General features: G+C 33.3%; 5 protein-coding genes across 8 annotated transcripts; 2 read left to right on the forward strand and 3 right to left on the reverse strand.

Annotated features, from left to right (window-relative positions):
* Positions 1–2334: 2334 nt before the first annotated feature.
* LOC121207863 (uncharacterized) lies at positions 2335–4544 on the forward strand. The gene is made up of 5 exons (XM_041078371.1): positions 2335–2552; positions 2649–2744; positions 2837–2911; positions 3791–3974; positions 4111–4544. The coding sequence occupies exons 1-5, from the start codon at positions 2526–2528 to the stop codon at positions 4392–4394; spliced, it is 666 nt and encodes a 221-aa protein (XP_040934305.1). The 5' UTR covers positions 2335–2525; the 3' UTR covers positions 4395–4544.
* Positions 4545–4638: 94 nt separating this feature from the next.
* Positions 4639–7973, reverse strand: LOC121207861 (probable LRR receptor-like serine/threonine-protein kinase At3g47570). 3 transcript variants are annotated; one of them, XM_041078369.1, is made up of 3 exons: positions 6115–7973; positions 5173–6042; positions 4639–5093 (listed from the first exon to the last, which is right to left on the reverse strand). In XM_041078369.1, exons 1-3 carry the CDS (start codon positions 7904–7906, stop codon positions 4690–4692), a joined length of 3066 nt encoding a protein of 1021 aa, XP_040934303.1. In that variant the 5' UTR covers positions 7907–7973; the 3' UTR covers positions 4639–4689. The 3 variants fall into 3 exon arrangements, with proteins under 3 accessions (XP_040934303.1, XP_040934304.1, XP_040934302.1); XM_041078370.1 differs by having other exon boundaries at positions 5173–7298; positions 7464–7968; XM_041078368.1 differs by having other exon boundaries at positions 5173–7971.
* Positions 7974–9067: 1094 nt separating this feature from the next.
* LOC121207864 (probable LRR receptor-like serine/threonine-protein kinase At3g47570) lies at positions 9068–12813 on the reverse strand. The gene is made up of 3 exons (XM_041078372.1): positions 10070–12813; positions 9525–9940; positions 9068–9392 (listed from the first exon to the last, which is right to left on the reverse strand). The coding sequence occupies exons 1-2, from the start codon at positions 12741–12743 to the stop codon at positions 9567–9569; spliced, it is 3048 nt and encodes a 1015-aa protein (XP_040934306.1). The 5' UTR covers positions 12744–12813; the 3' UTR covers positions 9068–9392; positions 9525–9566.
* Positions 12814–15541: 2728 nt separating this feature from the next.
* LOC121207865 (probable LRR receptor-like serine/threonine-protein kinase At3g47570) lies at positions 15542–19424 on the reverse strand. Of its 2 annotated transcripts, none has more exons than XM_041078374.1 (3): positions 16429–19414; positions 15918–16318; positions 15542–15782 (listed from the first exon to the last, which is right to left on the reverse strand). In XM_041078374.1, exons 1-3 carry the CDS (start codon positions 19112–19114, stop codon positions 15765–15767), a joined length of 3105 nt encoding a protein of 1034 aa, XP_040934308.1. In that variant the 5' UTR covers positions 19115–19414; the 3' UTR covers positions 15542–15764. The 2 variants fall into 2 exon arrangements, with proteins under 2 accessions (XP_040934308.1, XP_040934307.1); XM_041078373.1 differs by having other exon boundaries at positions 15589–15788; positions 16429–19424.
* Positions 19425–22428: 3004 nt separating this feature from the next.
* LOC121207866 (uncharacterized) lies at positions 22429–25043 on the forward strand. The gene has a single exon (XM_041078375.1). The coding sequence runs from the start codon at positions 23978–23980 to the stop codon at positions 24563–24565; it is 588 nt and encodes a 195-aa protein (XP_040934309.1). The 5' UTR covers positions 22429–23977; the 3' UTR covers positions 24566–25043.
* The last annotated feature ends 2466 nt before the right edge of the window (positions 25044–27509 follow it).

The raw sequence follows: 27509 nt of genomic DNA on the forward strand, positions 1-27509 counted from the left end.
AAAAACTAGAGTTTTAAAAATTTTTCCAAAACAAAATATTAGTTATGATATTTAAAGTAATAAACAGTTAATCAAAATTGTACGTTTTCAATTCATCTAGGATGAACGCTTCGACCAAGTAGTCTTCTCCGCTATCTCAAGCTCACGTTTGCCGAGTGTGGGCTCACCTCGAATCAGAAAATTTTTTACAAAAATAATCATAAATTATCAGTGGGGTAATTTCGTAATTTCTCTAAATTTTTGGGTCAAGTTGTAAACCAAAAAAATATCTCTAGAAATTTTAATAGTTGTTAAAGTACCTGAGAGGTCCTTGTATTATAGGGGCTAGATCAAATTAGTCCCTCTATTATTAAATGGATCTATTTAATCACTATACTATTAAAAAGAATTAAAGTAAGTCCAAATTTTAATAGAATTAACATTTATTGTATAAAAAATGTCTTGAAATTTTTTTCTTTTCAGTTGCTCTGTTCAATTCTAAATAATAGATTTCTTATATTGAACTATAAAAATTTTTAAAATATTATTTCTCCTATACACAAAATAATATTTTTTAAATAATAAATGTTAACTTATTTCAATTTGACATTATTTAATTCTTTTTAATAGTACAAGGACTAAATTGATCCATTTAATAGTAGAGAAACTAATTTGATCAAGTTGTTATAATAGATAGACCTCTCAAATACTTTCACTTTTAATAGTTAAACTTAAAATTTTAAATCTAAAAAGTAGACAACTCTAAAATATTTTAACCTTATTAAACTTGTGGTGCAACCTACACTTTGGACTAATCCCATACTTCAGGGCAAAATAAGAAAATTTTGTTAGGGATCAAAATTAAATTGTATATTTTTACAATAGTAAAAATACAATTTTATCATTTTAATAGTTTATATCTTTATATTTTTTAAAGTATTAAATAAAAAATATTATTATTTTAAGGGTCAAAGTACAATTTAACGATCACTCATTTAAAATTTTATAAATTTTAGGATAAACTATAAAAATAGTCACTTTTGTTTGTCTTATATTATATTTTAGTCACTTATGTTTGAAATATTACATTTTAGTCGCTTACATTATCGTTTTATTACAAAATTGTCACTTACCGTTAAGCTTCGTTACCTCCCTAATGGAAGTCTTACATGGCAATTCAAATGGATTTTAAATGCCAACTTAGATGTCTAGTTGTTGGGATGAAAATAAGTTTTTTATTAAATAAATTTATTTTGGATTGCCACATAGGACATCTAAATTGACATTTAAAACCTATTTGGACTGCCATGTAGGACCGCAATTAGGGAGTAATGAAGTTTATTGGTATAGTGACCACTTTATAACAAAACGATAACATAAATGACTAAAATGTAACATTTCAAACATAAGTAACTAAAATATAATATGAGGCAAACAAAAATGACTAAAATGCATTTAAAACCCATTTGGGCTACCATGTAGGACCGGAATTAAGGAGTAACGGAGCTTAATGGTAAAGTGACCACTTTAACAAAATGATAACGTAAGTGACTAAAACGTAACAGTTCTAATATAAGTGACTAAAATATAATATGAGATTAACAAAAACAACTATTTTTATAGATTGTCTTATAATTGTTCCGTGCCCTGCGACTAGAGGTGTGCATTCCCGCCCGAAAAATGGGAGGGTTTGGGTAAAAATATAGGCCCGAAAAATGGGCTTGGGCAAAAAACGAGGCCCGTTTAGAAAATGGGCCGGGCCTCGGGCAAGATTTTTTTGGCCCGAAATATTAAAATTTTTTAATTTTTTTAATTTTAAATTTTAAGTAACTTTAGTTTTTTTACTTTAGTTTTTTTGTTGTTTTTAATGTTATTTTGATATTGTAAAATTTTTGTTATTAATATAATTTAGTTCTTAATTTAGTTCTAATTTGTTTTAATTTTTTAATTTTAATATAATTACTTTTTATTATATTTTTAATTTATGTATTATTTTAAGAATTATTTTAGTCCCATTTTTTATTTTTTTTTGTTTTAATATTTGTTTTTATGTTTTAAATTTGTTTGATTTATTATATTTTAAAATTTTTTATTTAATAAAAAAAGCAAAAAAAAATTTTGATATGGCCGGGCCGGGCTTGGGCCTATCATTTTTTTCTCAGACCGGGCTTGGACAAAATTCTAGGCCCATATTTCGGGCCGGACCTTGCCCGGGCCTTGAAAACGGGCCAAAATTTTTTATGGACCCAGCCCAAACCGGGCCCGGCCCAGCCCATGCACACCTCTACCCCGACCCCCGACCCCCGACCCCCGACTCTGCCCCTGCTTGTATGTCTACAAGTACAAAAATAAAGTAACGTAAGCAGAGTTAAGACATATAACAATGACCTAGTCTCATCGTCTTCAACTCCACTTTTTCTCCTAATTCCCATATCCTTCCAGTTCCCACTCCAAAAAAGAAAAAAAAATCCCATTTTTTTCAGTGCCATGGTCGCTTGCTAAGAACCCTTTTCCATTGTTTTTTTCTTGCGAAGCAGTGCGAAAAAATGCCTCCAAGAAGACGTCCGAAAAAGGCAATTTCTTTCCCTGTTTTTCCTTTGATTTCTCTTAAGTTTGTTCCTATCGTTCACTTTTAATGAAAAATTTGTACTTTTTTTTGGATGTTGCAGAAATCTAATACGAGAAAGGATGCTGCCATTGATGCAATGAAGCCATATGGGTTTCCTGTAGACGTTGTTCAAACAACCATAAAGGATTTGCTAAATGTGAGTTCTTAAAAAGTTTTTAGTTTCTGTTTTTCTTTTTTGGGTTTTAAAGAAAAAGCCATAAGGAAAATCTGAGATTGTTTTTGTTTCAGGTTTATGGGGAAGATGGGTGGCCATTCATTGAAGATTCTGCTTACAAGGTTTTACTTGAAGCCATACTTGAAAAGGTAGAAGCTATATTTGTTTTTGCTTTCTTATAAAAATTGTATATATTTTTATATTTTTTAGGAGTTTCATGTTTGGTCTTATATTGTAATGTTGTTGTTGTCCCCGTCATTTATTGCTTTCTGGTCTTGTTAGTGAAGATCCAAATTGTTAACCTTGCAGTTCATCTTCCACTCCTAATGAAGTTGATTTGAAAAATGTAACAATTAACTTTCATTAATCTGTAGTGGTGATATACATACATGTATATATATATGTGTGTGTGTGTGTATTTGTTACATGATCAGAAGCTTCAAATACATTAGGCTACAACGAAATATAGAATCAAAGTTATATGTTTAACTTATCTTGTGTAGATATGCTGAGGTTGTTATTGGGTAAAAATATTATGGAGGTATTTGTACTAGAGTCCGTTAGCATTTTGCCCCATTTACTCGAAAAGTGAGCAAATTAATTTATGTATATTAGATCAAAGAGCAAACTGGTCCTTTCTAGTACAAGGGTTCTGAAAATGCTGAATGTTATCAACCGATTGTTGGGGGTATTGTGCTCTGTATTAAACTTCCATGAACTTTATCTCTAGTTGGGTTATTTGTTTTATGTGACTGATCATCGTTGAAGATTGTTGCTTGATAAGGTTCATAAAGCAAAGTTGGAAGTTGACATACTATCTCATAGCAGCCTTTAACTATTTGTGATAGCGAATACCTTTTGATGCTCTTAATGATTTATTTTATCCTATCTGTACCTCATGAATTTGCTTGTGTGTTGCTTTCTGGATTGCTCTGTTTTCTTTTATTGACAATTGATTTCAGCATTCGGTTATAATGAACATGTCTTTAGTTAATTGTTGATTGTTTTTTTGATATTCGTTTTTCAAGGTAACCGGAGAAGGAACAAGTGATCCTAAGGAACCAGTTGCTGAGACCTCAAGTAGAACTGCTGTTTTACCTATATGCTCTGATGTGAGTCCACTTAACACTGAATCCCAAGCCAGCAATGGCTTTGACGGTGCATCAGAGTTGAATAAAACTTTGTGTATACCGAAACCGACAAATGAATCCGGTAACCAGCTTTCCCTTTCAATTTATTCCCATTGAAATTTACGGGTTTGGGTCATATTTTCGACCCAATCCAACTAGCACCATTTAACTTGTAAATTTTAATAGCATAAATTCATTTAGTCATTCATTGTGATCAGGTAACTCTCTCCTACCAGTTGAAGCCGAAGGCTGTAGCAAAAGAGATGTTACATATCCTTGTGGTAACAACCACTCTACTCCACTTCATTGTCACAACTCACCACCACTGCAAGGTGATAGCTTGACCACAAAGCGCAGGCCTTACAATGGCTGGATTTGCAGTGACGATGAAGAAGATATCGTGGAGCTAACACCAGGACCAATAGCTGAAGAAATGGAAAACTTTCTTAAAAGTTTCATGGTGCACAAGAAAAGATGGGATATAAAGCCTGATGATATGTAACAATGCTGTAAACTGTAAATTATCTCAGATGAAAAGCTTATATGTGTTCCTTTTGATCCCAATCAAATAGTATTTTAGGTCGTAGGTTTTGATGCATTAAATACTTGGAGGGTTCATATATCATTCGGTAAAGAGATTGGATTCAATATATATTCTTTTGCCTGCCCTTTTCTCCCTTTGGATTAGACTCATGTACATTGATGTGTATGGCTCAATGAAATGATAAATCTAAGCACAACAATTATATCAAAACTAGTGGAATGCGGCTTATGTGATGAACTGATAAAGTGATCTGTTAACAAAGACCTCCTAATTGAGTCAGATAAATCTGATCTCTAATGGAACAAAGCTCGGTAACAACATCACACATGTCAACCCGCTCACTTGGTAATTCAGTACAACAAGTGAGTCCTATTTCAAGAATTGAATTCATACATTGAAGACACCTGTCATTTTCTATGATGTTTCCACTAAGAATAATGTCTTTTTTTGTTCCTTGTCTGACTTTCTCTTGAAGAAGAATGGGATCTATAATCTCAGTCATTCGTTCGGGTAAAGTTGTCTTAACAAAGTTGTGAAGACTTAAACCCTCTTCGAATATTTCATCAGTCGGCCTTTTCCCTGTAAACATCTCAAGCAAGAGGATGCCATAGCTATACACATCACCTTTTGTTGACAATTCGCTTCCCATACCATATTCTACATGTAGAAATAATTTTAGAGGAAAGCTTTCTAAATATATGAAAAATAATGGAAGAAATGAATAAAATAAACTTACCAGGTGGAGCATAACCAACAGTTCCTCTTAATCCAAGGGAGCTTGATTGACTAGCAGAATAGTTAAGCTTGTCTGCAGAAAGGATTTTTGCTAAGCCGAAGTCACTTATATGGGCAACCATTTCCTCATCAAGTAGAATATTGCTTGGCTTGAGGTCACAATGAATGATCAATATTTCGCAATGATGGTGCAGATACTCTAGTGCATGAGCAACATCTATGGCCATATTAAGTCTTTGGAAGAGGTTCAGGTTTCTTATTGTCTTTGGTTCATTGGTTCCAGCAGGTGGATGCAGCCAGTCCTCCAAACTTCCATTTACCATGAACTCATAAACCAAGGCTTTAAAATCATTGCCTTGATAATCGGTACCTGAAATGGCAGTTAAAAGCTTGACAAGATTCCGATGTCGAATGTTCTTCAAGACCTCACATTCAGCTAAGAAACTCCTCGAAGCTCCATGGTTTAGAAGATTAAGCACCTTTACCGCAATAACTTCTCCAGTCTCTTCAAGAATTCCTCTGTACACGGAACCAAAACCTCCCAAACCAACCAAATTCTGCGTAGAGAATCCGTTAGTAGCCCTTAGGATGCTTTGGTATGATAACCTTAGAAGTGAATTTTCTGCACAAGTTGTTGTTGCCTGCTGCTCTTTCTTCTTTCGAAGCAACATGATAAGGAGAAAAAGGAAGATCAAAGTCACTCCTAAAATTACAGCAACAATAACAAATTTTAAACGAAGAGAAGTGTTTGATGATTTTTCCGAGTTACATCTTGACAAGTGTAACTCAGTGATGCCTCCACAAAGCTTATTGTTCCCTTCAACAAATGTAGCACTAGAATTCTTGAAGACTCCTTCACTTGGTATCACTCCTTCAAAATCATTGAATGAGAGATTTAAATACTTTAATGCCCCAAAACTTGCAAGAAATTCAGGAACCTTACCTGAAAGATTATTTTCGGATACATCTAGTGCCGCAAGACCTCTCAATGAACTCAAAGATGAAGGAATGGGCCCTTCAAACAAATTGCCATCCAAAAACAACTCCTCTAGGCTTACACAGCTACCAAGGTTGTTTGGAAGCAAACCAGATAACCTATTTTTTGAAACATCCAATTCACCCAGATTTTTCAATTTCTCTACTTCGGCGGAAAGTTCACCAGTCAAATAGTTTGATGATAAGTTTAGTAAAATGGACAAGGATGAAAGTGCAAGTACTTGAGGGGGTATTGATCCACTAAGATTGTTATGAGAAAGAGTCATCCTAACCAAATTTTGGCAATCACCTAGACTAGATGGAATGTTTCCCTTAAGTTTGTTAACATCTAAAGCTAGTTCGATTAACAATGTTAAATTTCCAATAGAATGGGGAATTGTTCCAGAGAGAAAATTACTATCAATGTAAAATTTCTTTAGCTTCTTAAGCCTCCCAATATCAAAGGGAATGGGGCCTGATAATTGATTTTGTGATGCCCGTAGCACCTCCAAATTGTTGAGATTTCCAATCCCATCCGGTATTCTTCCCAATATGTTGTTATGTTCTATTCCTAATACTGAAAAGGTTCTAGAAAAATTCCTAATGCATTTGGGAAATACCCCTCCAAAATTATTATTTTGTATAGATAGAATTCCTAATTTGGTATTATTGACTAAAGTGCAAACGAAGTCCAAGTCACCTTGTATCCCATGTCCCAAGTGGTTGGTGTATAGGTTAAGTACGAACAGGTTTTCTAGCTTTTCTAAGGAAGGCACGTTCCCACTAAGTCTGTTCTCATCAAGTTGAAGTTGATACAGATTTGAGGCATTGGATATTGAAATAGGAATCTTTCCATAGATTTGGTTTCCCCATAAGGAAAAGGCCCCAACATGTGGCATAGTGATTGCTAAGTCAGAATGAAGAGTACCTTGAATCTTGTTCCCTCCTATGGAGAAGACTATAATATTGGATAGATTGAACATTGCTGTCGGAATAATACCGGATATTGAATTTTCATCTGCCGAGAAATGTGTTAGATTTGTCAGTCGTCCAAGAGCTTCAGGTAGAACCCCACTGAAAGCATTATATGTCAAATAAAGTTCCTCCAGGGATGACAAGTTCCCCAACGCAGGCGGGATGCTCCCTCTTAAACTGTTGTTGACAAAACTCAAGAATTTCAGCTTTGACAAGAGACCAAACGAACCAGGTATTTCTCCTCTTAGTTGATTGCCTCTCATGCGGATATATGTAAGCTTAGAGCAAGCAGATAAATTGGAAGGAATTTCACCACTAAAAGAGTTATTGATCAGTTCTAACCTTTCCAGTCTTCTTAGATGTCCAACTTCTTGAGGAATATGATCGTAGAAGTTGTTGGTTGCAAGATTCAACTCCTTGAGAAAGCTCAAATTTCCAATATATGGTGATAAAGATCCCGAGAGTTCGAGGACTTGTAGTTCCAACTTGGTGACTCTCTGATGCTTGCGGCCGCATGTAATACCATGCCATTGACAGAAGTGAATAGAGCTATTCCAAGACTCCATAACCTTAAGTCGATCACCACTTATCTTCGCTTTGAAATGGAGTAAAGCTTGTTGATCAGTGTCATTTCCTCTAATTACAGTGGTTGCTGTTGCTAAACCAAGCAAGTTAGGACCCTGCAAGTTGAAGCATGAGAGAAGAATAATAACTTCTAAATGCTTTTTTGATATCCCCATAGCCCTGAGATGAGATTGATTTGTTTTCGAGAGTGCTTTGTTCATCAACAACAACTAGCATGCAATATAAGTAGATTTTGAACTTTGGTATCATCCTATTCTATCACTTGTCAATTGGTTCAAGTTTTCCAACTTTGAAAGTCACGTGGCTACGATTTCAATGGCCTAAGTTTTCCAACATTGACGATATACATTTGACGTTTTTCAATGTATGTATTAAAAAAAACATTAATTTCTTGTACAGAAAATGATAGAGGGAGAGATTTCAAATAAAGGTTTGGATTATATGGAGGAAATTGTCAGCAGGCTCACAATTATGGAGCCCCACAATGACAACACTTTGGGGAAAACTAGCTTTATACATGATTCGAGTATACCTGTTTAATAATTAGATTATTAGAATATTTGTCCATATTCAAATTAAACCATTACATTCAAATCAAATTGTTATTTATTAGAATATTTGTCATAATCTAATATTTGATTTTTGTTATAGAATAGACTATCTGTTGAACTTTGGCCTGCAATGCAACAGCAGGGAAGCTTTGAAGCTCAACCAGTACAGCAGCTATATCTTGTTTAATATGTAACTAGCTTTAGTTCTTTTGTAATTAGTCTTTAAAGTTTGTAAGATTTGCTGCTGATTTGAATGATGTTCAAGTGATGTAATAGCTGATCAGTCAGCTTTATTTTGTGTGCAATTTAAGCTATGTTCTAGTCAAGTAATTAGTGGGAGCAGTTATACAGTAGGTAAAACTGCCTTGTAACTTGTATGTTTTTTGACAATGAAATTTGAAATGCAATCATCTGGACCAATTCTCTTTGCATCCGTTTTCTTTACTTCAAATCTCCTTTGTTTTCTGCCAAAACCCCAACACTATCACCATGTTGTCTTCAAATACCATGTATGAACATCAATATTTATTTCAAATGAATTGCATCAACTTCTTAATTTTCGATATTTTATTTAGAGTTGTACATGGGTCAAGCTTAAATTTTTGTCCAAGTTTGTCTCAGACGAAGATGCTAAAATTCGGGTTCGGTTTGACCCGTTTGTATTAATTTTTTTAATTTTTATTTTTTTATATAAAACGGTTTTAAAAAAAATATAATACACTAAATATACTAAAAATATTAAAATAAATGTTTCCCAACAAATTAAAAATAAATTAATTTTTTATACTTAAATAACACTAAGATAAGTGTAACTTAACAAACAAATACCACTAAAATATTTGGAAAAAAAAAAGTATCATACAATATTCAAAAATTCGGACCAGGCTGAGCTCGAGCCAAAAAACCCTTACTTGATGTTCGACTTATTTTACATGCTGGCATCATATTGAATTCTGATTTGATGACAGTTCCATAATTTAAAACGCAAAGAAAAAAAAATGAAACATTAATACAATTACATTGACAAATTACTGATAAAGAACTGACATTAATATAAGATGGAATGTGAAGAAAAGAAAAGAGCAACATATTTGACCTAAGCATCTCAAGTTCATCCATACGACACCTTTGATACCTGCAAGTTGAAAACAAGGAAATCTCTTTTACTTCATCATATCATCTAAACACAATGATTATCTCAAAAGTAGTGGAATGTGTCTTTAGTGATGAAATGTTCAAGTACTTTGGTAAGATAAGATCTTATTACCTGTTGATTGAGCAACGTATTTGAGTTCGAAACCTCATGATGTCATCCGGTAGGATAAAGCTTGTCTCTAATGGAACAAAGCTTGGTAACAACATCACTCGTGTCCATACGTGCACTTGGTGATTCAGCAGAACAAATGAGTCCTATTTCGTATATCAAATTCAAGCACTGAAGAAGTATTTCATTTCTCAGACATTTTCCCTTGAGAGTTTCTTGTTGGACTCTTTCTTCAACAAGAATGGGATCTAAAATCTCAATCACTCGATCCGGTAAAGCTGACTTAACAAAATTGTGAAGACTTAAACCTTCTTTGAACTTTTCATCCGTCGGCCTCTTCCCTGTAAACATCTCTAGCAAGAGGATGCCATAGCTATACACATCCCCTTTTGTTGACAACTCACTTCCCATGCCATATTCTACAATTAGTTCATCACAAATTACATATAGGAATAACTGCAGAGCAAAACACTCTAATTTTTATATATAAACTTCTTTTAGAATGTACGTTTTGCTTTTAAATCATGAAATAAATAAAGTAAACTTACCAGGTGGAGCATAACCAATAGTTCCTCTTAATCCAAGGGAGCTTGATTGACTAGCAGAATAGTTAAGCCTGTCTGCAGAAAGGATTTTTGCTAAGCCAAAGTCACTTATATGGGCAACCATTTCCGCATCAAGTAGAATATTGCTTGGCTTGAGGTCACAATGAATGATCAATATTTGGCAACGATGGTGCAGATACTCTAGTGCATGAGCAACATCTATGGCCACATTAAGTCTTTGGAAGAGGTTCAGGTTTCTTATTGTCTCTGGTTCATTGGTTCCAGCAGGTGGATGCAGCCAGTCCTCCAAACTTCCATTTACCATGAACTCATAAGCCAAGGCTTTAAAATCATTGCCTTGATAATCGGTACCTGAAATGGCAGTTAAAAGCTTGACAAGATTTCGATGTCGAATGTTCTTCAAGACCTCACATTCAGCTAAGAAACTCCTCGAAGCTCCATGATTTAGAAGATTAAGCACCTTTACCGCAATAACTTCTCCATTCTCTTCAAGAATTCCTCTGTACACGGAACCAAAACCTCCCAAACCAACCAAATTCTGCGTAGAGAATCCGTTAGTAGCCCTTAGGATGCTCTGGTATGATAACCTTAGAAGTGAATTTTCTGCACAAGTTGTTGTTGCCTGCTGCTCTTTCTTCTTTCGAAGCAACATGATAAGGAGAAAAAGGAATATCAAAGTCACTCCTAAAATTACAGCAACAATAACAATTTTTAAACGAAGGGAAGTGTTTGATGATTTTTCCGAGTTACATCTTGACAAGTATAACTCAGTAATGCCTCCACAAAGCTTATTGTTCCCTTCAACAAATGTAGCACTTGAATTCTTGAAGACTCCTTCACTTGGTATCACTCCTTCAAAATCATTGAATGAGAGATTTAAATACTTTAGTGCCCCAAAGCTTGCAAGAAATTCAGGAACCTTACCTGAAAGATTATTTTCGGATACATCTAGTGCCGCAAGACCTCTCAATGAACTCATAGATGAAGGAATGGGCCCTTCAAACAAATTACCACCAAGAAACAACTTTTCTAATCTCACACAGCTACCAAGGCTGTTTGGAAGCAAACCAGATAACTTATTTTTTGAAACATCCAAACCACCTAGATTTTTCAATTTCTCTACTTCAACGGGAAGTTCACCAGTCAAATAGTTTGATGATAAGTTTAGTAAAATGGACAAGGATGAAAGTGCAAGTACTTGAGGGGGTATTGATCCACTAAGATTGTTGTAAGAAAGACCCAATATAAGCAAATTTTGGCAGTGTCCAAGACTTGAAGGAATATTGCCCTGAAAATTGTTAACTCCTAAAGCTAGAAATGTTAACCCTGTTAAATTACCAATAGAATGGGGAATAGTCCCAGTGAGAAAATTATAACGAGCGTCAAATCTCTTTAGCTTCTGAATCCTCCCGATATTGAGAGGAATGGGACCTGATAGTTGATTTTGTGATAACCGTAGCACCTGCAAATTGATGAGATTTCCAATCCCATCGGGGATTTTTCCCAATATTTTGTTATTTTCTATTACTAAAAATAAAAGTGTGCTAGAAAAATTGCTACTGCATTCGGGAAATATCCCTCCAAAATTATTTGTTTGTATATCTATTGTTTCTATTTTGGTATTATTAACTAAACTGCAGAGAAAGTTTAAATCACCTTCTCTCCCATTTCCCAAATGGTTTGTGCCTAGAAGAAGATTAGCTAGGTTATCCAACTTCTCTAAGGAAGGGATGTTTCCAATAAGTCTATTCTCATTAAGCTGAAGTATATTCAGATTCGAGGCATTCGATATAGAAATCGGGATTTTTCCTGAGATTTGGTTTTCCCATGCAGAAAAGAACTTAAGATATGGCATAGTGATTGCTAAATCAGAAGGAAGAGTACCTTGAATATTGTTTCCACCAATATCAAAACTTCTCATATTGGAGAGATTGAACATTGTGAAGGGAATAGTACCTGAAATTGCATTTTCTTCTACCGAGAAAACTGAAAGATTTGTCAATTTTCCAATACCTTCAGGTATAACCCCACTTAATGAATTAGTCCTCATAGAAAGTATCTCTAAGGATGACAAATTCCCCAACGAAGGTGGTATACTTCCTCTCAATCTGTTGATGGCAAAATTCAAGACTTTCAAGTTTGATAAGAGACCCAGCGAAGCAGGTATTTCTCCTGTTAGCCGGTTGCCCCTCATACCGACCAATGTAAGCTTATAACAAGCAGATAAATTGGAAGGAATTTCACCAGTGATGGAATTATTGGACAGTTCTAAAGTTTCCAATCTTCTTAAGCGACAAATTTCTTGAGGAATCTGATTGTAGAAGCTGTTACCCTCAAGATTCAACTCCTTGAGAAAGCTTAAATTTCCAATGTATGGTGATAAAGATCCGGAGAGTTTTAGGAGCTGCAGTTCCAACTTGGTAACTCTCCGAAGCTTGCGACTGCATGTAACACCATGCCATTGACAGAAGTGAACGGAATTATTCCAAGAGTCCATAACCCCGAGCTGATCACCAATTATATTGGCTTTGAACTGTAGTAAAGCTTGTAGATCAGTGTCATTTCCTCCGGATAAAGGCGCTGCATATGCTAAACTGAACAAGCTAAGAATTATCACTTGGAAGCAAACAATGAAAAAAGAGCTGGCCACTTCCATCAACCTGAATCAATTTCAATTTGAGAGCTCTTCTTTCAGGTTCTTGGGTACATACAGACTTCGACTCCACCACTTGAACCGATTTGTTGATATCTGTGTTAGGTCACATGGCTTGCTTTTATTGGATTGAATTATGAAAATTTGTCTTGTCTTATTCTTTTTAATTTAGTTCACATTGCATAGATTATGACTTACAATTTATCAATACTGGAAACATATATAAATAAAGACCTGCCTAGCTAAGTATATCTGTAATCACCATCATTTTACATTTATTAAATGTGTTGAGATTTGTGTTAGGTTACGTGGCATGATTTTATTGGATTGAATCCTGAACATGTGTTTTGTCTGATTCTTGCTTTGTAATTTAGTTCACGTGCGGCTACTAATATATCTAAATTTAATGCTTAAAATTCAATCTTAAAACCCAACCTTTTAGATGAATCTCACTAGCAGAGCCGAGAAGTTCGCAGAGCGTAACTTCTTAAAATGAGAAATTTTCTATTTAAGTCCTTTATAATTTATAAAATTTTAAATTAATAATAATAAAATTACACTTTAACCCCTTAAAAATAATAAAATTTAATTTTTTTTTAAAATTATAAAGATATACTATTAAACCCCCCAAAATTAATAATAAATAATAAAAATTGCTACATAATTAGAAGTATGGTGGAGCATATTGGGTTTTTAGGCTAAAGATATCTTATCAATCGCTTTTATTTTGACTACTCAAATAAAAAGACTTACAATTTGGTTATTGTTGTTACAATAATTAAACATTTTAGTCACTTATTTATTTTCTCACTAACGGCATCTGAGGTGATATTATATGTCATGACCACATAAGCACTCCTTGCTGGAAAATAGTTTCCAGTAATTTTTTTAATCCATTTTATTTTCCCTATTTTTATCATCAAGTAAGAACCCTAAACTCAAAATTGATTTTTTTTCATAAGGTTCATTGTTTACCTCGTGAGGAAATAAGGGAACGAAACTGAAGCGTCAACGGCAACAAGTATATATTTTGGTATTAGAAGTTATTTTTGCTAATTTTTAGTGTTTAATTTGAATTTTAGAGTTTATTTAATTAAAATTCTTTATTAGTTAATAATATTAATAATTAATCTTTATCAAATCAACTTTAAAACTAAAAAAAATTCTAACCATCATACTATATATGGTTCGATGACACGTGTTTGTCATCCCATCTCCATGCTGACCTTCATTTTAATAGCATATATGGTTTTTGAATAGTACTTATTTGAGTACTTTAAAAAAGATTTGGTTTTGACCTTCATTTAAGTACTTTCATAAAAGGTAACTTCATTTTAAGCATTTAGTCTTTTTATTTATTTATTTATTTTCCCTTTGGGATTGGGATAAATTATATTATTTATGTCTGTTTTATAGTTCATAAAAATTAATCTTTTCAGGGTTCGTAATTATCACTCCCAACAACATTATTTCTAAGGTTTGAACCTAAATTTTTCCTTTTTAAGTATAATGTGTATTTATGATTGTACTAGCAGTCGATTGTACCAACACTAGATTGGTTGGAATGACTTTTCCAATTAGTCTTCCTAGCAATAATACACTATTTATTCCTGCATCTTTATTGTGCTTGTCTACCTGAACATACATTGTAAGCTGATCACCAGTTTTCTTGGTCTTAACTTTTTTTTTTTAAATCTCAATTCTAAAATGACCCCTACATTACCCCTCCCATATTAAAAAATTGCTTAGAGGAAGCTCAAGTTTGGTTTAGAGTATCCAGTCAAGCTATACAATATTGTAATTGCGAATGCATTTGATAATTTTGTTTAATAAAACTGCCCTATGAGTTCTTTGATTTTTCTTTTCAAAATGCAAATTTGGGAATTAATTCCCCTATTTAAATTTAAAAAAAAAAACAAGTTTTTAGGTAACTCTATTAAATAGCTGAACTTAAGAGGTGTTCATGGGTTGAATCGAGTCAAATCTAAGTATGATATTAACATACTTAATACTTGCTCAAGTCTAGTCCGGACCGAAATATGAGGCTTAAATTTTACCCAATGCCTATATTTATAAATGGTTAATCCAAACTTATTTTAGATACGCTAACATTATTTTTTTTGAAAACTTAAAAACTATATTTATATTTTTAATTAATATTTGATAATTTTATTTATTAAAATTTTATATATAATTATCTTAATATTTTTTTAATATTTGTATATTACTATAGATTTAAATTTAATGTGATATATGTTTAAGGTTACTGTGTTAGGAGAGTCCATTTATTAGGAAGGGGTAAAGTTACTTTTAGTTAAGAAATGGTCAAGTTATCCAGGCACGGTTTGTTTTCAATTTCTAATTTGTGTTGGTTTGTTATTGTTTATTTTTCCTATAATAAATAAGTACTCCAGCTGGCTTCCATAAAAAAAAATTTCGTGAGCTATAAATTACATAATGTATAAAAATAATATAATAAAATATTAAAAATTTAAAAAATAAATTGATTTGGGCTAACTTTGAGCCTCGAATATTCAAGTCCAAGCTCGACTCATATTTTAAACAATTTAATTTCTTTGACCAAACTTGTTTTTCGGGCTTAACATTATTTTCCAAACCCTCTTAAATTTTTAGTGGGCCTTCGGGTTTGAACGGATGCCCGACTCAGAACAAGTCTAGCCAAACCTAATTTGAAAAATGTTTCATATTAATATGTGAAAAAAAAGAAGTTAAAGTTGAATCTGCCCATGTTGAACACATTTCAAAATACGAGTAAAAATTATCGATTTCAACAATAAAAGTTCGCCAGAATAACCATCAGCATGTTGAATAGCATTACTAAAATAAGTTGCAGGCTCAAAATCCAAACATTTTCATTAATATAGAAAACAAGTCTCTTTTCTCCAACTATCACTTGAAAAGAAAAACAGTAGTTTCATTACTTGCCTTTTCTATAGTTTATTTGTCTAAACAAAGCAACAATAAGGAAGCACTTTGCTTGACCTATGCTACTCGAGGCCATCCTTATGGCACCTCAGATACCTGCATCTTAAGAAAACAAGGAAATTTTTAGTTCTTCTTATCTTCTGAACATAGTGTTTATCTCAAAAGTAGGAGAAATGTGCCTTAAATGATGAAATGGCTGAGTAATTTGTTAGGATAAGAAGATATAATTACCTGTTGATTAAGTAGCACTTCATGACGCAATCTAGTTGGGCAAAGCTTGTCTCTGACAAAAGAAAGCTTGGTAACAACATCACTCATGTGCATCCTCTCACTCGGCAATTCATCAGAGCAAGTGAGTCCTATTTCAAATATTGAATTCAAGCACTGAAAATGTCTGTCAACTCCGAGGAATTTTCCATTGAGAGTTCCTTGCTTGGCTTTTTCTTGAACAAGAATTGGATCTAAAATCTCAATAACTCGTTCAGGCAATGCTACCTTAACAAAGTTGTGAAGACTTAAACCCTCTTTGAACCTTTCATCAGTTGGCCTTTTCCCTGTAAACATCTCTAGCAAGAGGATGCCGTAGCTGTACACATCACCTTTTATTGACAACTCACTCCCCATACCATATTCTACAATCAAATTTATCACAAATTACATATATAAATAAATGCAGAAGAAAACCCTCTAAATAAACAAAAAACTATGTTTAGATAGTATGTTTTTCTTTTAAGCGACTTACCTGGTGGAGTATAACCAATAGTTCCTCTTAGTCCAAGGGAGCTTGATTTATTAGCAGAATAGTTAAGTCTGCCCGTAGAAAGGATTTTTGCTAAGCCGAAGTCACTTATATGACCAACCATTTCCTGATCAAGTAGAATATTGCTTGGCTTGAGGTCACAATGAATGATTGGTTCTTCACAATGATGGTGCAGATATTCGAGTGCATGAGCAACATCTATGGCCACGCTTACTCTTTGGAAGAAGTTTAGGTTTCTCACCGTCTCTGGTTCATTCATGCCAATAAGTGGATGCAGCCAGTCCTCCAAGCTTCCATTTTCCATGAACTCATAAACCAAGGCTTTAAAATCATTGCCTTGGTAATTGACTCCTGAAATAGCTGTTAGTACCTTGACAAGATTTCGATGTCGAATGTTCTTCAAGGCCTCGCATTCAGCCAGGAAACTCCTGGAAGCTCCACGATTCAGAAGATTAAGCACCTTTACTGCAATAACTGCTCCACTAGCTTCAAGAACTCCTTTGTATACAGAACCAAAGCTTCCTGAACCAACCAAATTCTGCGTGGAGAATCCATCCGTAGCCCTTACGATGCTTTGGTATGATAATTGTAAAAGAGAACTGTCTACACAAGTTGTTGCTGACTGCTCTTTCTTCTTTCTAAACCACCACGAGATGAGGAGACAAGTAAAAGCCAAAGTCACTCCTAAAGTCACAACAATAATTGCAACTTTTAATCTAAGAGAATTGCTTGATGATGTTTTCGAGTTACATCTTAACAAGTGTAACTCGAGGATGCCTCCACAAAGCTTACTGTTTCCCTCAACAAATGTAGCACTACCATTCTTAAAGACTCCTCCACTAGGTATCACCCCTTCAAAATTATTGAAAGAGAGATTTAAATACCTTAAAGCCCCAAATCTGACAAGAAATTCTGGAATCTCCCCTGAAAGATTATTGTTGGATACGTCTAATGCCTCAAGTCCTCTCAATGAACTCAAAGAAGAACGAATGGGCCCTTCAAAAAAATTTCCATCCAAAAATAGTTTCTCTAGACTTACACAGCTACCAAGGTTTTCTGGAAGCAAACCAGATAACCTATTTTGAGAAAGATATAGTTCACCTAGATTTTTCAAATTTTCTACTGCAACAGGAATCTCACCAGTCAAATAGTTTGATGATAAGTCTAGTATTATGGACATGGATGAGACCCCAAGTAATTGAGGGGGCATAGGTCCACTAAGATTATTATAAGAAACACTCAAGCCAAGCAAACTTTGGCAGTTGCCTAGACTCAAAGGAATGTTGCCATGAAGATTGTTGAAATCTAAACCAAGTTTTTTTAATAATGTTAAATTTCCAATAGAATGGGGAATAGTCCCGGAGAGAAAATTACTATGAGCGAAAAAATTCTGTAGCTTCTGAAGCCTCCCAATATCAAAAGGAATGGGACCTGATAGTTGGTTTTCTGATGCAAATAGCTCCTCCAAATTGATGAGATTTCTAATCCCATCTGGAATTCTTCCTGTTATTTTGTTCTGGTGTATTCCTAAACGTAAAAGGGTGTTAGACAAATTGCTGATGCATGTAGGAAATACCCCTCCAAAATTATTATCGCTAATATATAGAAACTCTAGTTTGGTATTGTTGACTAAAGTGCAAAGAAAGTTCAAGTCACCTTCTCTCCCATGCCCCAAACGGTTTACACTTAGTTGAAGAGTAGATAGTTTATCTAGCTTTTCTAGGGAGGGCACCTTTCCACTAAGTCTATTATCATTAAATTGAAGTACATTCAGATTTGAGGCATTGGATATTGAAACTGGGATTTGTCCGGAGAGTTTATTTCCCCTTACAGAAAAGAACTCAACATATGGCATGGTGATTGCTAAATCAGTATAAAGAGTACCTTGAATCTTATTCACACCGATATCAAAGAACCTAATATTGGAAAGATTGAACATTGCAACAGGAACAGTACCAGAAATTGCATTTGCTGCTGCCAAAAAACTTGAAAGATTTGTTAGTTGTGCAAGAGTTTCAGGTATAATCCCATCTAAAGCATTATATGACAAAGCAAGCTTCTCCAAGGATGACAAATTACCCAATGAAGGTGGGATACTCCCTCTCAAACTGTTGTTGTAAAAACTCAAGACTTTCAAGTTTGACAAGAAACCCAGAAAAGAAGGTATTTCTCCTGTTAGTTGGTTGCTTCCCATACGAACTATTGTGAGCTTAGAGCAAGAAGATAAATTGGGAGGAATTTCACCGCTTATGGAGTTGCTAGTCAGATCTAATATTTCCAGTCTCCTTAAATGACCAATCTCCTGAGGAATCTGGTTGTAGAAGCTATTGCCCGAAAGATTCAACTCCTTAAGGAAGCTCAAATTTCCAATGAATGGCGATAAAGATCCTGAGAGTTTCAGGAATTGCAGTTTCAACTTGTTGACCCTCTGATGCTTGTGACCGCATGTAACACCATGCCACTGACAGAAGTGAATGGAACTATTCCAGGACTCCATGACCCTAAGCTGATCATCAGTTATCTTGGCTTTGAACTGGAGTAATGCTTGCTGACCAGTGTCATTTCCTCTAACTACAAGACCTGTTGGAGTTTTTGAGAAAACTTGCTGTAAAAAGAAAACAAGGAAAAAAGAGCAGCATGCTTCAAAATGCTTTTTTGAAAGCTCCATCAACTTGAACTGTGATGAGATTGATTTGTTTTGAGAGTGCTTGGTTCATCAACAAGAACTAGCATGCAATATAAGTAGGCTTCAAACTCTGATATCTCCTGTCAGTTGGTTCATGTTTTCCAGCTTTGAAAATCACATCACATGCCTACTATTTTCTTGGGAATTCGAGCTAAATGCTTCCTTAAGGAATCTGGTTGTCGATTTCTTTTTCCACAACAAAGTCAAAATTGATGTCCTAAATGCTTGACAACTGGCATGGAATTTTAATACTATGATAGCGAAGGAAATGGACTTCATATTGACCCAACGACAGATGAAACATTTTGCATTTTGCTTTTATCAATCTATATATTCAGAAAACATTAATTTCTTTCATGGAAAATGATAGAGGAGAGACTTCAAGGAAACTCTCACCAGGCCTACATTGACAATTATTGTTTAAAATACAAACGTCCAAACAAAGTTATCATGTGTTTTGATTTTCAAAGTTACTGAATATCATATTTGGAGGAAGGAATAAAGGAGAAGCTTTCTACAAATGCCCCACTTTTCTAAAAAGTTCCTATTTCAAACGTGAAAATGAGTAGGATTGGCCAAATAGTTATGATCTCGAAAGTCTGTTTGTTTGTGTCTGTTCGAGCTCATTACAATTTGAACTCGACAATATTTAAGCTCGAACATATTAAAATCCTTAAAAAATTTGAGTTTGAGTTAATTTGAGTTTGACAAAGCTTAAGTCTAAAATAATTCAAGTTCGAGATATTCCTAAACTCAAGTCTTAGATAAACTTGATCTAAAACCCTAAAAGTGAAAATATGTTTAAATATTATATAATTATATTAAAAAATTATACAAAACATTAAATTGTAAATTGAAATAAATTTTGAAAACATTAATTATTAATTTAAAATAAATTTTAATGCAATTATTATTTATGTATAATAGATATAAAAAGTTAGTAATTATTTAAATTTAATGATTATATAAAATATATAATGATGTAATTATTAATTTAATGATATGAAAATCAAATTAAGCCTGACGATCTATCAAATTTGTTGAACTTTTAGTTCATGAAAAATCATTTTTATGCATCATTGTACCTATAATTAATACGAAAAATGAACACAAAAATCTCTTAAAATAATTTTTCTTGTTAATTTGTGACATTTTAATTAATATCAACTTGAAATAAGAAATTCATTCAATAACATGACTTTTGAATTCATTTTTCACAGATTCCAAAAATTCTATGACAAAATGGGGGTAAATAGGGACACATGCAGTTGCATATCCAGCCTCTCAAAATTGTCTATTTAAATCCTTTAAAAGTTTTAAATCAATAAAAATAAAAATTACACTTTATCTCCTCTAAAAATAATAAATATTTAATTTAATATTTTAAAAATATAAAAGTATAGACTATAAAAATATGGACAAAATTTGGATATATATTTTTATAATATTTTATTTATATTTTAACATTTTATAATTGTACTTGTCGACAGCTAGTATAATTGTTATATTTTTATAATATGCTAAACTATATCTAAAATGAATTGAACAAATAAGTGTTTAAATTCAAATAAACTTGAATGTACGTTTGTCTGGGTTCATGCTAGTCGTGCATTTTTAGTATATTTTTATAATTTTTAAGATTTTAGTTTTTTTATATATTTGGTACGTGACATGTCAATTTTGTAATATAATAAATAATAAGGATTATTTTTAGGATTTTCAATTTAGCATGCTATCTAGGTGGCATACCATGTGTTAGCTTCTAATTGATTTTGTCACGTTATTGATTTAGCTTTTAATGTAGGTCTACACTATATCTTTTGGCAATATTGTCGCTTCGTTGCATGAGAGATGAAACGTATGGGTCTTTAATATCCATCATTCAGTTAGAGTGAATAAGAATGATGGAGCTTAAGCAATTCTCCCAATTTGTTTTTCATGATAGAAATCGGCATCCATTAATTGATGAATGATTCTCGGTAATATGTCTTCGCTCAAATGTCAATAAATAGGTAGCCATTCTGATATGCTTGAAAATTATTATTTCCAAATACTTGATATTTTATAAATTTAATAAAAATAATTAATGATTAACGTAAAATCCATTTGGGAGGCAAAGAAGAATTTAACATTTAAATTTAATAAAAATAAAAAAAATATTTTCATTTAATATAAATACTTAGTAGAAGAATTTCGCACTAATAAGAACTTTAATTAATTAAATAATACAACCAATAAAATTAATCGATAGTGTTTTACTTTAATAAATATAAAAAAATATTAAAAATTGAATGATTTAACTTAGAAATTATCAACGTAGAATCCACTAGGGAGACAAAGAAGAATTTAATTTTAATTATTTATTATTATAAAATAAATACTTCATAGGAAAATTTTACATTAATAAGAACTTTAATGAAATAATTAGACCAATTTTAATTAATATTTTAAAAAGTTAATAAAAAAATTAATACCTACATAAAATCTAAGGATGTTCAATCGGTTAACCGACCTGTAATAACATTAACTGAATTAACCGACTCTTCAAAATTTTTAACCGTTAACCGAACTGAAATTTTTTCAAAAAAATTAATTGAACCGAAAATTTTTCGGTTAATTCGGTCGTTTAACCGAATTAACCGAAAAATATATATTTTTATTTTTAGTTAAAATAAGTATAAAATTAACAGAATTAACCGAATTAATCGAATTAACCGAATTACCCGAATTAACCAATTAACTGAATTATTTGTATAAAATTATATTTTTTTATATTTTTATATTTTTATTTTTATTTATTACATTATTTGTAATTTTTATGATTAGGTTGGGTTGGGTACTTGGGTTAATATATATTAGATTGGGTATTTGGGTTTATGTTGAATTGAGTTTGAATAAATAGTGGATTATTTATATATTATAAATTTATTTATTAATATTTTTGATTAACCGAAAATATTCGGTTAACCGACCGGTTTCGAATCGAATTAACCGTTAACCGAAAACTTAAAAAATTATTAACCGGCCCCGACTGAATTAATTCGGTTAACCGACCGATTAACCGAATTCGGTCAATTAATCGAATTTTTTCGGTTTTACCCGAATTTTGCACACCCCTAGTAAAATCCATTTTGGAGTAAAATAAGAATTTAATATTTAAACTTAATAAAAATTAAAATTAAAATTAATTCAATATAAAATTTATTAATTAAGTGATATTTTATTAATTTATTATTATTGCCCCTATATAAAACCAAGTGGTGGAGAGGATATTGCTTATTAGAGGTGGCCAACAATCAAAACCATACTATTAAAAGATTATTGTTACTACTCCATCTGCATCATCATCATCATGCTTCCGTTTAAGAAGAAAAATTAGTAGGTGCTGCTGGTGTTTCAGATTGGGCTAGTATTCCAGCAGATGTTTTAAGATATATTGTAGGCATGACTCAATCCGGTAAAGATCGCTTTCGTATGATCGTAAACATTGGCAAGCTTCTCTTGTTGATCAAAAGCTTAAATTTCCCATCTGTTTAATGCTACCGGGGATGGAGAAAAGTGACAATCGTTGTTTCTATAGTATATCAGATGAAATCTTCGTTGAGCTCAATTTGCTAGAGATAAAAAGAAAGAGATGTTGGGGAACTCCTTTTGGTTGGTTGGTGACATGTGGGCTCGATTTTGAAATTCCACTCTTTAATCCATTATCGAAAGTCAGTCTTCCCCTTCCTTCATTATAGACTTTACCTCACCAAAAAGATCCCCAAGACTTGGGAGATCCCACACCTGAAAATTTGTGTAAGTCTTTTCTGGAAAAGTTAATATTATTTACCAGTCCTGAAGGGTCTGGATCTAATTGTATAGTTCTTGTAATTTATACCCAAACATTGTTATTAGCTTTTGCAAAGCCTGGCGATGAAACATGGACTCCCATTGATGGTGTTAATTTAGTAACTGATGCCATTTATTTTAAGGGTAATTTCTATGCTTGTAGACATTCTGGTGAGATTTTTTATGTGAAGATTTATATGGTTCTCATCCTAAAGCTGTGAAATTTGCCCCTTCGCCTTTGGGTTATCTCGACCCAAGGGTATATCTGTTTGATTTGGATGGAAATACTTGTTTGGCATCTCGTGCATGGTATCGTAGAATATGAGGAGCATGAGGATAAGGATGAGGATGAGGATGAGGAGGACAAAAATAATAATATTAGGAAGGTTTACCAAAACGTAACCATTGAATTTCTTATTTTCAAATTAGATATGCACACCAAGAGTTGGGAGAAGATTATTTCATTGGGTGATAGCTCCCTGTTCGTGGGAAATTGTTGCTCTTTCACCATTGCTGCCGCTGATTATCATGGTTGCAGATCTATTTGCGTTTACTTCACGGATGATGATAGTATGTATTGTTATAAAACAGGGGGATCAGACATGGGCATCTACGATTGTCAAATTTTACAATTAGATATAAATGACGAGGAGCTTAATTTAGATTATGATGATTTAAGGGAGCCATTTCCCAAGGCAAAAGAGGTGCAACATCTTCTCTTTTCTTCACTATGTCCACCTCTTTGGATCATTCCATTCAAATATAGATAGATATTTGGTGCCAACCTTTGTAGAGATATTTATAATTATTGGGTTATACATATATGATCATTTGCCGAATAAGTGGGATGTTGTATGGAAGAGAGTTGATGGTTTTGTGGAATTCTTTTCATTGTGTTACAATGTGAGGTTGGATGAGAGTAAGAAAAGGTTATGGCCGATTTCTATTGCTGCAGCATGCTGGACAATTTGGATTGCAAGAAATGGGCTGGTTTTTGATGGAAGGAGAGTGAATATGGCTAATTTGGTATTTCAATCTAAGATGAGGGCATTGTTGTGGATTAGATCAAATCATAATGAAATCATGCTGCAGGAGAAGTTTTGGTGGTTAGCTCCACAAAGATGTCGTGTGGTGTCTCACAAATCTAATGCTGATGTTTCCTTTTGGAGACCACCTCCTTGTGGATGGTTAAAATTCAATGTATGTGGTATAGCGAAAGAGGACAAGGCTGGGGGTGGAGGAATATTGAGAGATATGGAGGGGATTGCAAGAGGGATTTTCTCTGGTGCTGTTGGTACAAATGTTGCTGAGGAAGCTGAGATTGGAGCGGTGAATTTTGCTCTCGAAATGTTTGCATCTATGAATTGGAAGTCTTCTAATTCTCTGGTTATTGAAGTAGGTTCTTCGGTGGTGTTTTCTTGGTGTATCAGTAAGGAATTGAGACCTTGGACGCTTCATGCAACTTTTTTAGATATTGAAATTGCTAAGTGTAAGATCGGATCCATTGTCTTCTCTTTGGGGGATAGGAATAGAAATGACATGGCGTTCTCATTAGCTTTGGCTGGTGTGAATAGACCACATGTGTTTAAAGCATGGTGGTGATTTTGGCTTAGATTAGTGTTTTCTTGTTGCTGGAACTATGTTTTTTGTTTATCTACTGTAATTTTCTTGTTTGGATACTGCTCTGTTCTTTTTTTGTCTACAGAGTTGCTTGTATAAAGGAAAAAAAAATTGCCGAATACGTATTCGTTCGATTAGTATTGATATTGTTGCTAGAATAGGATTACTGTTGAAAGTTGGCAACAATGCAGCAGCAAGCAAATGTCCAATGTGTAATTTAGTTGTTAAAACTTTTTGTAACATGTGACTAATGTTTAGTTTGTTTGTAATTTTTGTTTTGCTAAGTTAGTCATGTATTTAGCTGATTTAGTAGCCTCTTAGGTTATCATTAAACTGATTTTACAGCTTGGATACTAGCACAAGCAATGTTTTGTTTTCTTCCAATGTAATGAAGCTACTTATGTATATTGTAATGTTGCTTATAGTAGAAAAAAGAGTTGTCAATTTTTCTCTCAACCAACTCCTGTCTTTTCTTTGTTTTTCATCTTTCAAACACAATTTTTTTTAATCTTTGGATGCTGATATAACTCAACAAATGGTATCAAGAGCTTGCCATCTTTGAGGGCCTTTCTGCTGTGTGCTGTTCATGTGAGTGTTCTGTGCTTGAAAGAAAAGAAACAGAAGCTGTTTTGTTGGTTTTTTGGTTACTGCAAAAGAATGAGTTTCTCACCACCACTACCACCACCACATGTTTTTGCTGGTGAAAACTACAACATTTGGGCTGTGAAAATGAAAACATACCTGCAGGCTCATGATCTGTGGAGTGTTGTTCAAACTGACACAGACCCATCACCTTTGAAAGCTAATCCTACCATAGCTCAAATTAGGCAGCACAATAAGAACTGTACCAAAAAGTATAAGGCTATGTCATGCCTTCAAAATGGAGTTTTAGATGTAACTTTCACAAGGATAATGGCTTGTGACACTCCAAAGTAGGCCTGGGATAGACTCAAAGAAGAGTTTCAAAGATTAGATAAAACCAGGCAGCAGCAATTGATCAACCTAAGGAGGGACTTGAGAATCTGAAGATGAAGGAGTTTGAATCCATTAAGTAGTATTCTGATAGGATTATGGCTATAGTTAACAATATTAGGCTTCTTGGGGATGATTTCAGTGACAAAAAAATAGTTGAAAAGGCATTACAACCCTTCCAGAGAAGTATGAGTCAAAATTTTCTTCCTTGGAGGACTTTAGGGACCTATCAACTATATCCTTGACAGAGCTGATAAATGCTCTTCATGCATAAGAGCAGAGAAGGGAAAACAAGATGGAGGATCATTCTGAAGAAGCCTTTCAGGCTAGAAGTAAAGAAAGCTCAAGCTTGAGCTCAAGCTACAAGGGTAAGAAGCCTTGGTCTGAAAAGAAAGAAAAGGCAAAGAAAGATGCTTCCAAAAAGAAGTTTCTATCATGCACTCATTGCAAGAAGTCCACACATTTAGAAAAGTACTGCTGGTTTAGGCCTGACATTCAGTGTAGAAGTTGTAAGCAACTTGGTCATATGGAAAAAGTCTGTAAAAATAAGGCAAAAACACAACACAGAAGTAGAATCAAGCTCAAGTTGCTAAGGATGTTCAAGGTCAGGAGGAGCATGTTTTTACTACTTCTTGTTTTGCAAGTTTGAGTAAGGTCAGAAAGAACTGGTTGATTGATAGTGGCTGTACTCATCACATGGCATCAGATGAAGGTATGTTTAGGGAACTAGATACCAGCTTTGTGTCCAAGGTCAGAATTGGGAATGGTGAGTTCATTAGGGCCAAAAGCAAAGGCAAAGCTGTGATCTGCACTCAATCAGGTAAAAAAACAATTTCAGAAGTTCTTTTTGTACCTGATATTGACCAAAATTTACTTAGTGTTGGTCAATTGTTAGAAAGGTTTACTCTTTTATCTTTAAAGATAAAACTTGTATGATTAAGGATCTCTTTGGCCAAGAGCTAGTGATAGTAGCTATGTTGAAACCCTATTTTATTTTGAAAAACAATGGGGATCGACTTTAAAAAACCGAGTGTGGAGTCGCCACCAATCTTTTGATTTAGGTGTGATTGGATCGCCTATTAAAATGCTTTATTTAATGAAAAAACAAAGTAAATTTGGTTTAGTAAAAAAAGGGGTTCGGGAGTCGGTTACGTACGAGGAAGGGTTAGCACCCTCATTACGCCCAAAAACTGGTACCAAATTGATTTGAGGCTGTCCTTAAAGATTTAAAAGGAAAGGTTTTTTTTTTGAAATATATAAAAATGTTTAAATAGTTCGAGTTGGTGATCGAAAATCTCTCGTTCCAAAGATATGCGGTTTTATACCCAGTACGATTGGATACAATCCCTTATACTTTTAAGATGCGATCAATTTTTGACTTTTGAAAAATTATAAAAGAGGTTATCTAAATATTTGGTTCTTCGGGAAAGTCATACCCAGTACGATTGAGCACAACTCTCCCAAATTCCCCAAACACTAGATATTGCCTTATTTCGAAACCTTGAATAACAAAAATTTAGAAATTCGTTTAAAAACATGTTTACTCATTTTAAAATTGATGAAATATTTAATACATTGTAAAAAAAACATATGAAACAATATACTCAAAATACAAATAACCTTGTTTAATAATCATTGTAAAAAAACAAAACTTTTAAGCATAAAAAATGAATAATTAATATAAAATATCATACATAGTTATAACACAAAATAAAATGATGTACAAAATGTGCATAAAAAAAAATGAAGAATTATATGGCATATATAAGTTGACACATTTGCACAAAATTTGGGATATTTATTGAAATAGTTATTATAAATTTCAAAATTCAAATCAAATCATGCATAAGATTTTTAACACAAATTTATTCGAAAATTGATAATTCACAAGATAATTTAAATAATATAATATGAAAGTATAACAATATATGATATAAGATAATATTCCAAGTCA

This window comes from Gossypium hirsutum, chromosome A10, assembly GCF_007990345.1.
Source record: "Gossypium hirsutum isolate 1008001.06 chromosome A10, Gossypium_hirsutum_v2.1, whole genome shotgun sequence".
In the NCBI taxonomy this organism is placed as follows: Eukaryota; Viridiplantae; Streptophyta; class Magnoliopsida; order Malvales; family Malvaceae; genus Gossypium; species Gossypium hirsutum.